The sequence below is a fragment of the Eleutherodactylus coqui genome, chromosome 2 (genome assembly GCF_035609145.1).
Source record: "Eleutherodactylus coqui strain aEleCoq1 chromosome 2, aEleCoq1.hap1, whole genome shotgun sequence".
Classification (NCBI taxonomy): domain Eukaryota; kingdom Metazoa; phylum Chordata; class Amphibia; order Anura; family Eleutherodactylidae; genus Eleutherodactylus; species Eleutherodactylus coqui.
Window position 1 is genome coordinate 275,602,993 of NC_089838.1, and position 15,374 is coordinate 275,618,366.

The 15,374-nt window shown below is 46.9% G+C and overlaps 1 protein-coding gene across 1 annotated transcript; it reads left to right on the forward strand.

The window, feature by feature from the left end:
- Nucleotides 1-1,569: 1,569 nt before the first annotated feature.
- LOC136610157 (E3 ubiquitin/ISG15 ligase TRIM25-like) lies at nt 1,570-3,156 on the forward strand. The gene is made up of 2 exons (XM_066589404.1): nt 1,570-2,548; nt 2,609-3,156. The coding sequence occupies exons 1-2, from the start codon at nt 1,570-1,572 to the stop codon at nt 3,154-3,156; spliced, it is 1,527 nt and encodes a 508-aa protein (XP_066445501.1).
- The last annotated feature ends 12,218 nt before the right edge of the window (nt 3,157-15,374 follow it).

The following is a 15,374-nucleotide window of genomic DNA, read 5'->3' on the forward strand; positions in this document are numbered from 1 at the left end:
AGTAAACTAGATTGTGTGGTTCAGAATGGAAGAAGCTGAAAGGTACCAATCAGCTTAGCCTGGGCAATGCCACCCAGGATGTGCCAGTTCAACTGTCCGCACTGAGGGAGAAGAATACCAGAGGAGTGTATGATGACCGGAAGAGAGTGAGAGAGAAAGAGTGTCTGGGAGCAGAAACACGCACATAACTGTGGATTGTTTGGATTACCCCGAGAGTCCTCCCTGTCACACCAGCTTCTGAAAATGTAGTGTTCTTCTTCTGGACTGTTACTGTTGTTGTTGGAATTTTTTTGGACTTCAGTAAACGGACATTACTGATCGTTCCCGATTTGCTCAGAAAGTTATCCCTGTGCATGGACTACTTTATTTTCGTTTCAAGGTTCACCGCAGGGGAAGGAATGGTGGCATCACCACTGGCAAAGAACTGTAAGGTAGAATATTCAGAGTCCAACTAGCAGCACCAAAGTCATCCCACTCTGGGTCAGGCTGGGTCATGCAGAAGCCAGAAAAGGAACTCAAACCAGACAAGTTCCAATTTGTAAGTCATCCAACTAGGAAGATAACTGGCAGCATAAGCGGATGTAGAACACAAAACTTTATTGCCCCATCACCATGACAGCAACGTTTCGGCCATGGTGGCCTTCTTCAAGCTTATAGAACACAGTACATATTCAGACAATTTATGCAAAATGCGTCACCTACAATTAACCAATCACAATTACACATGCACCTTTGTCCCAGATGTATATACTCCACCACTAATTCCCTCGCCATACATCAATCCACCTCCATTCCACGCCTGCGTCCGGAAGGTAAGACTGTGACTGTGCCAACCGGGAACAACAGCTCATGTGTGAGAGTACTGCGATCGTGAGAGTTCAGCTTCCAAAAAATGGAACTGCGCATGCATCAACCAAGATTCACAGCGCATGCGCGGGACCATCACGGGCTCTCGCGGGATCCGGACTCCAGACCACACACACGTCACCGGACTTCCAGTGCGCATGTGCGGGGATCCACCCTCAGGGACGGCAAAACTGCCGACCCCAGGCTCAGCGCAACCCATCGTAAAGAACTGTAAGGTAACCGCTAGTTACCTTTTTCCTGTAACCTCCCCCAGCAGTAACTTGGACAGGTCCCAAGCTACCCCCAGGGGAGGAGATGGTCGAGCCACCGTGACAGAGACCTTTATCTACCCTGCCATCTCCTCAGCTTTAGGCCTGCTCCTCGGACGCTGCACTTGTATCATGACACTCGGGATGTGTGCGCCAATGTTGGAATGAGTGGTGAAGCTGCAGCCTCTCATTGGCTACAGCAGTCACCTGACTACCTGTGACAATGTCTGTCACAGCAATCATCGGGATCACAGTGGCGCTGCAGCCCTTGATCCTGGTGGCTGTGGTAGGGTAAGTGTATATCCGTTTATTATTCTAATGCAGGCAGCCCTATGGAAGTGAGTTCGTCCTGTAATCGAATAATCCCCTTAATAGACAGCTCTCAGTTGTACAATGTCATATATGCTGGAACACTCCATAACATTTTCTTTCCTTTTTTGCAAATCCTGAAGCCATGGCGTCCGCTGCTGTGAGAGACGAGCTGCTCTGCTCCATTTGTCTGAGCCTTTATACAGATCCTGTAACCCTAAGATGTGGACACAACTTCTGCCGGGGCTGTATTGATCAGGTCTTGAATATACAGGACGGGTCTGGAGTTTTTTCCTGTCCTGAATGTAGAGCAGAGTTTCGGAAGCGGCCTGCACTGCGGAGGAACGTAACCCTTCATAATGTAGCAGAACGTGTCCTATCTACTCAACCACATCAGGAGGAGATCACCGGGATCCGCTGCACTTACTGTATTCACTCTTGTATACCTGCTGTTAAATCCTGTCTGATGTGTGAGGCTTCTCTGTGTGCTAACCACCTGAGAGTTCACAGCAAGTCAGCAGAACACGTCCTCACTGAGCCCAGCACTAACCTGGAGAGCAGGAAATGTTCTGTCCATAAGGAAGTATTGAAGTACTATTGTACTAAAGATGCTATCTGTATCTGCGTGTCGTGCAGTTTGGCCGGAGAACATCGGGGCCATCAGGTGGAGATGCTGGATGAAGCCTCTGAGAAGAAGAAGAGTAAACTAAGAAATGTTCTTCAGAAACTGTTCACAAAGAGAGAAAAGACTAAGGAAAGAGTCCGGAGTCTGGAGGAGCGCAGAAGAAATGCTGAAGAAAAAGCACATGGAGGAGTAGAGAGAGTCACTGCCCTGTTTAGAGACATCAGGAGACAGCTGGATGACCTGGAGAAGAGGGTCCTGAGTGAGATCTTCAGGCGGGAGATGGGAGAAACACTGTCTGCTTTGATAAAGATGCAAATAAAGAAGGAGATGATGTCCAGGAAGATGAGACACATTGAGGAGCTATCGAACATGACTGATCCACTGACTGTCTTGCAGGAACCAGACACCGGTGACTTGTATGACTCTGAGGAGGAGGGAGGGGATGAGGACACAGGGGGACCTGATGGAGGGGATGAGGACACGGGGAAAGCTGATGGAGGTAACTGGGATGCAAAGCTGATCTTACACTTATCACACACATTATCTGATCTGATAAGAGGTGTCGTCTTTTATGTACAGGGTCCTGCAGACATATTACTGGATATAAACACAGCTGGTAATTATCTCCTTATATCAGATGACCTGAAAACTGCAAGCTGGACAGAAATATCACAGAATCGTCCAGAAACGGCAGAGAGATTCCAGTACTATCAGGTGATGAGCAGGAGGCGATTTTCCTCAGGACGACATTACTGGGATGTGGAGATCGGGAGATCTGAGGAGTGGGGGATGGGGATTTGTTATCCCACGATAGACAGGAGAGAGCATCAGTCCTACCTTGGATATAACAACAAGTCCTGGTGTTTATATGGAGGGCGCGTGTATAATAAGCAGTATGCAGTAGGACATGACAGTAAAGTGATCCAGTTCCCTCACCAGATCTCCAGTAATAGATTCAGGATCTGTCTGGATTATGAGGCCGGGCAGCTGTCCTTTTATGAGCTGTGTGACCCCATCAGACACTTGCACACCTTCCTGGCCTCCTTCACCGAGCCCCTTCATCCTGTGTTATGTGTGTGGAGAGGTTATATAAAGATTTTGGGGTAGTAGCGCCTGTGAGGAGCCGTCATTCTAGAAGAAATTGCCCAGAGACTGATGCCATCACAGGGAGCAGAATCTGATTGGTTAAGCATTTAGCCTATAGGATGGAGGAGTGGGCAGAGGTGGGGGCTCTTTAGGGATTGGGATTGTAATGCAGAGTGCATTTTAGCAGAAAACATGACAATCCCAGGGAAATCGCAGGTTGACGAATGTGATATCTCAGAGCGATATCGCGCTTGCCCGTGTAAATACGGTCTAAAAGTCCACTGATGTAGTAGATGTTAACTTGTCGCAGAAAGTTATCTCAAAGCGACTCTCTGGGCCCAGACCTACAAATCTGGTTCCCTGTATATCATAAGACATCCACGCAGCCCCCAATGAAGGACAATAATGGACAGAAAGCTGTTATTATTTGCTAATATTTAATCACGTTATCTTCTATCATGCTGATTGTGTAAAATAAAGATGAGATATTAATTGCATATTGATAAAGAAGACTGTGGTGCAGTTTATTCTCTACGGAATATGAACTTGACAAACAAAGATGGCGCCATTGTTTCTCTGATTGTGCATTAGTATGCAATAGTAGTTCAAGAAGACACTACATGCTGCTGACTGCCTCATGGGGGCAGCACTGGTTGATCAAAGCAGATGTAGTGCCTTAGACCAGGGGTCCCCAACTCCAGTCCTCAGGGACCACCAACAGGTCTTGTTTTCAGGATATGCCATGGTAAGAACACCGGTATCAATGTCTGAGGCACCAACAATAATTATATCGCCTGTGCAATACTGAAGAAATCCTGAAAACATGACCTGTTGGCAGTCCCTGAGGACTGGAATTGGGGAACACTGCCTTAGACTAATGATGTATACAAATTCACAGTGTGCTTCAGGTAGTCAGAGAAACTGATGTGGTCATCTTTGGCCGGGGCCGGAGGGTCGTGTTATGGGTGCTGTTACATGGCATAATCTGTCGGGTGCAAATACCTGACAGGTCCCAGAGATTATCGTTCCTGTGCTTTTACACAGGAAGGAGCAGTGTAGTTTTGGGGCGTGGCTTTTCATGACATTTTGAATTTATCACTATTACTATAACACCTGAAAATGTATGAATAACTGACAACTAACTGGCTGTTACCCTTCTGAGGCCTTATTCACACGACTGTATATGCGTGGCTAATGTAGCTGCGTCCAAAAAGCACGACTATCTGAAGCATTGGATTCCAATGTATTCATTCAAATGAGCAATTTTTGGCGCATGCAAAAATAGCACATCGGCGACCGAAACCGGTGACTGAATTCAGCACAAAGAACAGGCCCCCGTGACAGATCTGAGTGCTGGAGAAGTAGCCGCCTATTTCAAAGAAAAAAATCGACAGCATCTGAAAAAAAATCTCAGTCTCCTCAGCACTGCATCCATCACCCACTCACTTTCTGTGTTAGAACCAACGACAGAGGAAGAACTCTCCAGATTGCTTTCCTCTGCTCACCCCACCACTTGCGCTAGTGACCCTCTCCCCAACTGTCATTAGCCACCTCACCACTGCAACCTCTCTTTGACCTTTGGCATCTTCCCCTCCTTATTCAAACACTCCATCATATCCCCTCTGCTAAAGAAACCAACCCTTGACCCTACCGACCCTGCCAAATACCGACACATCTGAAACCTCCCCTTCATCTCCAAATTGCTAGAATGCCTGGTCTACTCCTGCCGCACACGCTTTCTCTCTGACAACACTCTCCTTGACCCCCTCTAGTCTGGTTACCGCCCCCTACATTCGACCGAAACTGTCCTTACAAAAGTATAAAACGATCTGATGAGCGGCGACTACTCCCTACTAATCTTTCTTGACCTCTCCGCTGCATTTGACACTGTTGACCATGACCTCCTTCTCTCCATGCTTTGCTCTACCAGCCTAAAGGACACTGCTCTCTCCTAGTTCTCCTCCTACCTCTCTGACCGCTCTTTCAGCTTCTCCTTTGCTGGCTCTATCTCCTCTCCAATCCATCTCACGGTTGGGTCAGGGGGTCAGTCCTTGACCCCCTCCTCTTCTCTATCTACATAGCCCCAAATCGGACAAAACATCCACAAATTTGGCCTCCAATACCATCTCTACGCTGACGACCCCAAGCTATACACATCTTCCTGTGACATCTCTCAACCATTCCTCCAAAATCACACCGAATGTCTGTCTGCTGTCTCTAACACCATGTTTTCCCTCTTTCTCAAACTTAACTTCTCAAAAACTGACCTTGTCTTTCCGCCCTTAACCAGCCGACTTCCCCCCAACATCTTCATATCCGTACCACCATAACCCCCAGACAGGACGCCCGCTGCCTTGGGGGGTCACACTGGACTCTGACCTCTACGTTACCCCCCACATCCAATCTCTGGCCCAAACCTGCCACCTGTGTAACGTTCCACAGCAATCCAAGACACAAGGCCCATGCTGAGGAGCCAGCGGGGTAGAAATGACACTTGTCACAGTGGCTCTACCAGACTTCTCCTGGAGGGACACATGCAACCTTGGCCAAGGTACTGCTAGACTTCTTCCAGGCATCGCTGGGACAGCGGTTACCTGTATAGGGTTGTGTAGTGAACTGTAGAAGTTGTCACGCGTGACGCCACCGTTCCTTCACACCAATGCTTCTCTGTCGGTAGAAATAAGAGTCCACACACTGTTATGCTTGAATACCTCCCCACTGGGAACGGGCAGTGATTGGAACTTTACTATTTGTCAAACAGAACTTCACACACCAGTGCAGGTTGACAGTTGGGTAAGGTCATAGAGGAAAACACAGGATGACATTGGACCTTCAGGCTAACTAATCTGTAAGGTTCCACTCCTGGAAAGAGAACACTCTGGAGGAGGACGAGGAAAGGGAACACGCCACTGGCACTCACCTGTACTCTGTAGTGAACACTGCATATCAGACTCCTCTCTTCTCTCTTACTTTTTCACACGCGGTTACTGGAATTGGAGACCTCAGAATACCTCTCTTCCACTTCCATCTCTTCACCACAGGAGGGTTGAAGGCACCCCCTCTTACATGCTGCAGCTGTTCAATACACATAACTGAAGACAAGACACTTTGCACAGTGCATCCACACTGAAAACATGATATGTATGACAGTTATGGAGGGGCCAGATATATGAGTTTTTGGCCACTACACCTGCACCTCTGGAATATTGCTAAAATCCATCCATTCATCACCATAGACACGCTAAAGACACTCGTTGTCGCCCTCATCCATTCCCGATTTGACTACTGCAACTCCCCGCACCAAACTCTCCCCTCTCTAATCCATACTAAGTGCGGCAGCCAGGCTCATCTTTCTATCCAGCATAATTATATACAGGAGATAGCCAGGTTATACCAGCATGCTTCTATATCACTATATACAGGACATGTATGTCTCTCTGTATATAGTGATATGCACCATACTGGTATATCCCTATATACAGGATGTATAGCTTATAGCATGAGTTGCACTTTTGCACCCAGGCCCCTGAGCCTTTAGTTAGCACCCTGAACAAGACAAAGTTTCTCCTTGAAGCACGAACATATTCACTTTCCCATCTTTCATTAAATTGCTTTCCTTCTGCATTAATTTTTCTCTTCTTGGACATTTTAGGATTCAAATTGTTCCACCACCTAAGTAAAAGACCAAAAGATGTCCTTTAGGACCAGGTTAGGTAATAGCACCAAGCTGTGTCTCAAATAATTCTACACATGGTGCCTTGCATAGTAAGGCTTCTTTCACACGAACGGATATCGGCCGGCCTTTTTCACGTCTGGCCAATATACGCTACGTTGGGAGAGAAAATCTGGTGAACGGGCGCGCAAATCAAACGTTTGTACACCCGTTCATATGGCCTGCGCGGAGCTCTCCAGGCCATCGCCCATTTCCTCTCCCTCGCCATCGCAGGCTCACCTCTCGTTCCTCCCGGATCGTTATGTGCAATGCGAGGGGGCGGAGCTAAGCGCTGGGCCGCCCCGCCTCCTCTCATTGATGGCTATGGACAAGGAGCTTAGCTTCGCCCAAGTCCCGCCCCTTGTCTATAGCCATCAATGGGAGGATGCGGGACGGACCGTTGGTTAGAATGAGCGGGGAGGAACAAGAGGTTAGCCTGCATGGGGGGAGGAGAACAGAGGGAGGGAGTTTAGCAGCCACGCCTATGCAGCGGCTGACGTATTCCCGGCCCAAAAGATAGTTCCAGGACTATATTTTGGGCCCGAAGTAAAAACACCTGGCGCTATGTTGGCTTGGGCGGGCGTTTTTACGGCTCAGAAATACGCCTATGTGATCTGACGCATTGGAATCCAATGCATCAGATCACAGCGCATATCGGCCTGACGTGAAAATGGGCGGCCAATATGCGCTCATGTGAAAGAAGCCTCAGAGTCGGTTGGGGAGAGGGGAAGGTGGATTGGGTGGGTAGGTAGCACACCCATTAGGTAGGTAATTTATCTCCCATTAAATAGGTTCCCCCAGTAGGTAATTCTCCCCCATTAAGCAGATGCCCCAAGTATGCTTCTCCTCCTGCAATTGGGAAAAAAAGATAAGGGCACCTGGTGCGTTGATGACAGCATTGCGCTGTGGCTACACCGCCACACTATGTTGTAGAGCCGGGGCCTGCTGTGCCGCAGAAAGTGGATGGGGGGGGGGGGGGGGGGGGACGGACTCCGCTGCAGCTCGCAGGGTCTGTATCCGGGCTGCGGGCCTTATGTTTGATATGTGTGCTGTACAAGGATGAATACTGTAGAAGATAACACTATAGTGGTCCTACTGAAACAGCGGAACTGAAAGAATTAGCGCCATCAAATCATCATCTTTCTATATGCCCTAGTAGAAAATATTGATGTCAAAACGGGGGCCCCTTGATTGTGCAGCCACCTCTATGTGCCAGTATGCACATACACACATTACATGGATGGCCACTTACATGACTCAACGACGTTTGGTGCAACGGGTCAAACTTGCCCCAAGCAAGATCAGCTACACATAAGGGGGCGAGCGTAGCGTCTTCTTTCACAATACAAGTCCGTAATTGTCAGAGTCAACCAAGTCGAAAACACAAAGCATACAGTAGAGCCAACGCGTGCGCAGAATAGTAATGTGTCAGAAGATCGACTCCTTCGTAGCCTCCAAGGAAGGAGATTGAGAGCTGTTGTAATTTTCATTCTCTAATGCACAGACAGACTTTATGGAGAACGACAAATAGATTTTGGCGTGATGTAAAGCGTCATTTATTTGCATATATAAGCAGGAGATTGCTGTGCTGCGCGAAGCAGGTAGGAGGACAGCGGGGTAGGGGTCAGCTAAGGACAGGACAGTGATGAGAAGAGCTCCGGAATGTTATACCATGCTGCCCCCTAGTGGCGTCTTCTGCTCTGTTACAGTAGTGTGATGACTTCTTAATTAAAAGCATTTTTAATTTCAGAGGTTGATACAAATTGCAAGATTTAACCCCTTAAGCACCATGGTGTTTTGGTACCTAAAGGCCAAATACTTGTTAGGGATTTTACCCAAGTGGTGGTTTTACTGCCCTATGTTTTTTTCTTCAGCTACTAAAATTAGTTTTGTTGTGTTTTTCTTTTTCCCGTAACATATAGGGCTATTTTTTTTAATCTTTTCCCCCCTGAACTTGTTTTCTGTTTTTTTAGTTTCAGAGCTAAAAAGGGGTAAAAAGCTTAAAAAAAGGATTTTTACAAAATTTATAATTTTTTTTAAAATTAGTATATTTACACTAAAAGTTCAGAAATGGGTTCCTCATTTTGTTTTGATATATAATTTGTATAGTTTTGTATTACAGGTTGCATATGGCCATGGTTTTGGTTGGTGTCAGCGGTTGGTCATTATATATACACATATATATTATTAAAAAAAATTTTTGTAAATTTTCTTATTTTAGTAACTTTTTCTTTACCGTCTATGTTACCATGACGCCATATAAAACCTCTTGGGGTCATTCATATTGTCTTTTTTTTAATTTCATACTTTTCCATTGTAGCTGAAGCATTCACTGGAGCCGCATTCATAGGAGTCCCAGTTACATGGGAAAACATGCCCCTAGTGTGACAGTAGGCATTGGCAGAGTTGGTCTGGATCTGTTATGACCCTGCAGCTCTGCAGTGGCAGGGAGCACCTGGTGGTCACGTGATCACCAGATCAAATAGGGGAAGTGACATTTACACTGTCTCTATTCACTACATAGTTTTTTCACTGTAGCGGAAGAATCTATTTCTTCAAATCAATTTTTTCACTGTGTAGATTCTAGTCTCTTGCTTAAAACCTAACCTTTAATAGATATTAGATTAAAAATAAAAACATCTGACGCACACACAAAAAGAAAGAAAACTAAATAATGCATGTAGGTACACCTACATCAATATTGGTAAAAGAAAAGACAAAGTGCAGTCTTGATTGGTTCAGAAAATACCCTTAGATGTCGCACTACAACGTGCGTATCATCTAAACTGAGGGAATAAATTTCTGACAACCGTCATCACATGACTGTTGTCTCCTAATCTCGTAGTTCCGGTGAATTGATGCTGTATTCACTTAAGGTGTGGCAGGGGTGAAACCAACTTGGGCCTATTTGCTCCCACTATTTCCTGTCAACCCAGAGGTTACTAACGAAATTATAAAGAATCGCTAGTAGAGTTATTGAAATTACTATTGAGAACCTACATTGTGGTGCGACATCTAAGGGTATTTTCCGAATCAATTAACCAACTGCACTTTGTGTTTTCTTTTACCAATATTGATGTAGGTGTACCTACATGCATTATTTAGTTTTCTTTCTTTTTGTGTGTGCGTCAGATGTTTTTTAGTTTTAATAAAATCTAATATCTATTAAAGGTTAGGTTTTAAGCAAGAGACTAGAATCTACACAGTAAGAAAAAACAAAAAAAAACCTATTCACTACATAGCATTTATAGAATGCTGTCGTGGAGACTCCTGAAAACCCAATTATCGGGTAGGTATAATCACCTGAGACGTACCAACTAAATTTCTTAGGGTGTGATTGCTGCCAAGGGGACCTTACGTCCAAAGGCCATGTCCTTGTCCAGCTGCACCTTTACCCTGTAATGTTTAACAAAAGTGTGCAGCTTCTTCCAAGCTGTGGCCTTTACATATCTGCTCAACAGAAGCTGAACTATGCTCGGCCCATGAAGACGCTACTGCCCTTGTGGAGTGGGCTTTGAGTACAGAGGGGACTTCTTTCCCCAGGGCTCTATATGCTTCTGTAATGGCCAGGTGAATCTATCAGGCTATGAAGCTTTTTGCTGCTTTGTTTCCTTTATTTGGGCCAAAGAACTGACGAACAAATTGTAGTTAATATAACTCAGGACCGCTCTCCTGACGTCCAGACAATTTAGGGCTCCCCCCCCCCCATCCTTAGGTTTATCGAAGAACGAGGGGATCACTACATTCTGAGCTTTATGGAAGGGCGACACCACCTTCGGCATAAAGGCTGGGTCTGACTTTGTGTCGGTGATTTTAAGGAACAGGTGGCGGATAGATAGGGCCTGTAGTTCACTAACCCGTCTTGCTGAGGTAATGGCCACCAGGAAGACTGTTTTATTCGTGAGTATTCTTATTGAAAGTGCTTTGATAGGTTCGAAGGGCTCTGCTGACATAGCTTTCAGGATCTAATTTAGGTTCCTGTCCGGAAATATATTTGTGGGCCTGGGTCGTAACCTATCTGCTGCTGTCAGGAATCTGCTAATCCACCTGATCTCTGATAACTTGGTGTCGAATACGGCACTAAGGGCCACGATCTTAACTCTTAAGGTGCTTGGGGAGAGGCCCATATCCAGGCCCTCCTGCAAGAACTCCAGGATTAAGGGGATGTCAGGAAAAGAACCCCGGGATTCTCTTTCCTGCCTCCACGAGATAAACTTCCTCGACTTTTTGGTAGATAATGTTAGTTGTTCTCTTCCTACTCGCCATTAGGGTCTGGATTACTTTCTCAGAGAACCCTCTTCCCCTCAGTGTGGATTCTTCAAGATCCATGCTGTTAGGTGGAGCTTGTCTATGTTCGGGTGGCTCAGAGGTCCCTGCGTCAGTAGATCCGCCTGGGCAGGGAAGATAACTGGGTCCTGGATGCTTAATGTTCTTATAAGTCTGAACCAGCTCCACCTCGGCCAGAAGGGGGCCACTAGAATCAGCGTGCATCTCTAGGATCCGAAGTATTGCAATAGTTCAATGGTATTGGAGGAAAGGCATAAACAAGCTTTCTGACCCAATTCTGACTCAGAGCGTCAACCGCTGTTGGCTGGTCCCCTGGTCTGAGGGAGAAGTTCTTCACCTTGGCGTTCTCTTTGGTTGCGAACAGATCTAGTTGTGGGAGTCCCCGCCTGCCCGTCAGGACTCTGAACGCCTCCTGAGATAGAGACCACTCTCCTGGTTCTATGCGCTTTCTGCTGAGGAAATCTGCCCTCTGGTTCAGCGATGCTTTTAGATGTGTTGCCAAGACTGAAAGGAGTCGGCCCTCTGCCCAGCGGAAGATCTTTTGCGAGATGCCCTGTAGGGCTGGTGACCTTGTTCCCCCTTGGCGCCGAATGTGGGCAACGGCCGTGGTATTTGCCGACCGGATCTTTATGTGCTGATTGGTTACTGAATCCCCCAACTGTTGGAGGGCCTTCCAGACCGCCTGGAGTTCTCTATAGTTCGATGACTGATTTCTTATTTCTTGCGGCCAGTGACCTTGTGGAAGTTGATCTCCTACATGCGCCCAACCCCCAGGCACTTGCCTCTGTCGTGATGTATGTGGTTGGGTTCTGAATCCAGTGGACTCCCCTCCGCAGGTTCACTGGGGACATCCACCAGCACAGGGATATTTTCACTGAACTTTCCATGCGCATCTTTGTTCCCAGCGAGGACTGTCTTCTGTCCCAGGCTAAAAGAACTGCGTTCTGCAGGGGTCTGGTATGCACTTGGGCCCATGCTACCCCTGGAATGCACAATGTCAGGCTCCTTAGGAGGGACATGGCCTCCCGGACTGTACATGACCGCCTTCGTAGAAACATCTTGACTAGCTGAAGAATTGTCTATAGTTTTGCCTTGGGAAGTAAGGAGCATTGTGTCTCCGAGTCGAGCTTTATGTCCAGGAATACCTTTTCTTTGCTTGGATCTCAGCTGGATTTCTCTCAGTTTACTATCCACCCGAGGAATTGGAGCAGGTCGAGGACCGTTGCCAGGTGTTCTCTGGAACCTGCTACAATCAGAATGTTGTCTAGATAAGGTATTATCAGGATTGACCTTTGCCTTAGGTAGGCTGCCACCTCTGCCATGATCTTTGTAAAAATTCTGGCCGCTGATGAAATCCCGAAGGGAAGGCATCTGCCCATGTCTAGTGCGAATCTCAGGTACTTCTGAGAGTCCTTGTGGATCGGCACATAAAAGTACACATCCTTTAGGTCTATAGACGCCATACATGCTCCCCTTGGCATCAGCTTCACTGTTGAGGAGATCGACTCCTTCCTGAACCTCTGATAAAGGTGTTCAGCGGTTTTAAATAGATTATCATGCGTGACTTTCCGCATGGTTTCCTTATCAGGAAGAGTCTGGAGTAGTGACCCCGGCTTTCTTCGCTCGGAGGTACCAAAGATACTGCATTTAAATGTAGCAAGTCCCGGATGCTCTGTTGGAGTAGACGCTGTTGTTGTGTTGAACCCCTTGTGGTTACGTATTTCCTTTTGGGGAGAGACACCAGCTCTATTTAGTATCTCTGCCGTAGGACCTCTGGGATCCATGATCCCTTGCAGATTGAGGCCCATCGATCTGCAAAGCTCCTCAGCCTCGCCCCCACTGGGATGGCGTCAGGGTTTTTGCTTGGTTGGGTCCCCCTGATGGGGGTTGAAAAGGAAGTTCTTCCCTCTACCCCCCCCAGGGTAACTACAGCGGCCAGTCTTGCCCTTGCCCCTATATGGCTCGGACTGCTGTGTTGGGGCCCGAAAAAAGGTCTTTCTTTTCTGTTGTTTCTCCTCCGGCTACCCCCTCTTCCTGTCGGATGCCTGCGAGAATTTTGTTGAGGTTTGGGCTGAAGCGGAATTGACCCTAAAATGGGAGCGAGCACAACTTGTTTTTTGAGGCTAGATCGCCCGACCAGGATTTTAGCCATAAAACTCTTCTGGCTGAATTAGACAGGGCTGGTGCCTTTGCTGAGAGCTTCAGTCTCCGTTAAGCTCACGCCAGATGGAGGAGAGTTGAGGCCCCTGCTTTGTACCCCCCATGGACCGCCGCGGCAGGAACCTGGGCTGGGGGAACCATCCCATGTGGTGTCCCAGGAGCCACTTGTCGGGAAGGGAGGACACGCTGACCCACTGCCCTCCGAACCACCGCTAAGTCTTCTTCCTGCTGGCGTCTCCACCAGCACCTCGGGGATCCTGCCTCCTGGCAGGACAGGAAACCATTGAGGAAGGTGGGAGAGGGGGGAGCTTTTAACCTCTCGGTGTGTTCCTGTCCACCCAGGAGGAGGCTATCTCAAGTGGTGCTGTCGTGGAGACGACTGGGAAAAGTTTAATGTGTTGTTTTTATTCAAATCCATAAATTTTAATGGGTGTTATTGATCAGTAATACAAACCCAAAAAAAAGGACGTGATGTGATTTTCCGTGCTAAGCAGAGGTAGTGGTCTGGTGAGGACCAGAAGTTACACGTGGGACGGGGGGTGGGGGGGGGGGGGGGGGGTACTGGCAAAGTAGGTCAATCTGGATAGTATTGAATTCTCCAGACAATGGGTAACCAAGTGAAGGGAGAGGCAGGGCATAATAATGGAAGAGGTGGATTAGAGCCCTTTAACACGGCCCGATAACTGTTCAGATTCCCACGATCCAGAACAGACTGAATGACGAACAATAATTTGTCTGTCATTTAGTTCTTGCATAAAAACTGAATATCGATCGGCCTGTGCTAATAGGCAGTCGCTCATCCCACCTCCATTCGCTCAGCCATTGTTCCTGTGTAAAGAGCGCAGAACGACCGGGCGGGCATCTGCATCCCGTGTAAAAGGACCCTTAGCTGGACAGCAGAATTTAGGATGAATTGGGAAAGTGCAAGTGTTAGATGGAAGGCCACCACGGATGGTGCAGGGGGCTAGGCAGAAAACCGGAGCATGCAGACATTTTTGTTGATTGGAAGTTGAGGAAAGACTGAAGAACATTGCTAATATTACATCAGATAGCGGAAAAAAAAGTCTACCAGATTTTGATAGAAGGGAAACGACACGCTCTTTCACTGCAGAACCGCAATAAGCATTTCCACCAATTTACATACTGGAACTACAGCAAAGAATATTCTTACTAAATCGCTCTTGCTGGCAGGTAAGACATCTCTGTATCAGATTGCATTTCTCCTGCATGCGGTGAGTGCCCCATGTGATCTATTTGGGAATAGCTGGCTCTGCAATTATCTATATTTTTAGGACTTGTTGTACACAAACCGTCATTAAATGTCAATTGAAGAATACCCCTTTATCAGCTTTTTACAGGACCAATGAGAAATGATCAGGAGACCCAAAATCCTTGATCATCACTCTATTCAAACGATGGCTGGAGACATCTATTCTCACAATCACATTTATGACTTATGAATGGGGGATAAATGCTAAGTGTTGGAATACCACTTTAAGATAACCCTCTCTCCCCCCCCACCTCCTTTGGCAGCTACTCGAAAAAAAGCGATGCTCGATCGAGTAATTGCGTTAAACGAGCACGTTCACTCATCTCTAAATACAATGCTTTTTTTTTTACCCCCACTATTAACTATTGGAAGCACATGCATTTTCCCCACGTGAAGAGTCGCATGTACGGCAATGCAATGCGTTTTTAAAATGAAAAATTAATTGCAATAAAAAAAAAAATGGAGTGCGATATAGGTCAGATTTTTACGGACCTACATTGCAATTGTCCGTGTGAATACATCCTGAGCTGCGTGGATCTTTCCGCAAGACAGCAAATTTGACAGTGTCCTTCGAAACATTTTTTGCCAGTGTTAAAGATGGCCGAACCACTTCTCTGACTTTTTGATGCACCGTGCATTATATGCATCAGTAGTGTAAGACACTACATGCTGATCTGACTCGTCAGTGCTACTCATGTGGACAGCATTGGCCAATCAAAGCAGGTGTACTGTCTTATACTAATACACAGTGTGTATCAGGCAGTCAGAGAGGCTGGTGCAGCCATCTTTGATTCTCCAGGCCCAGAGGGT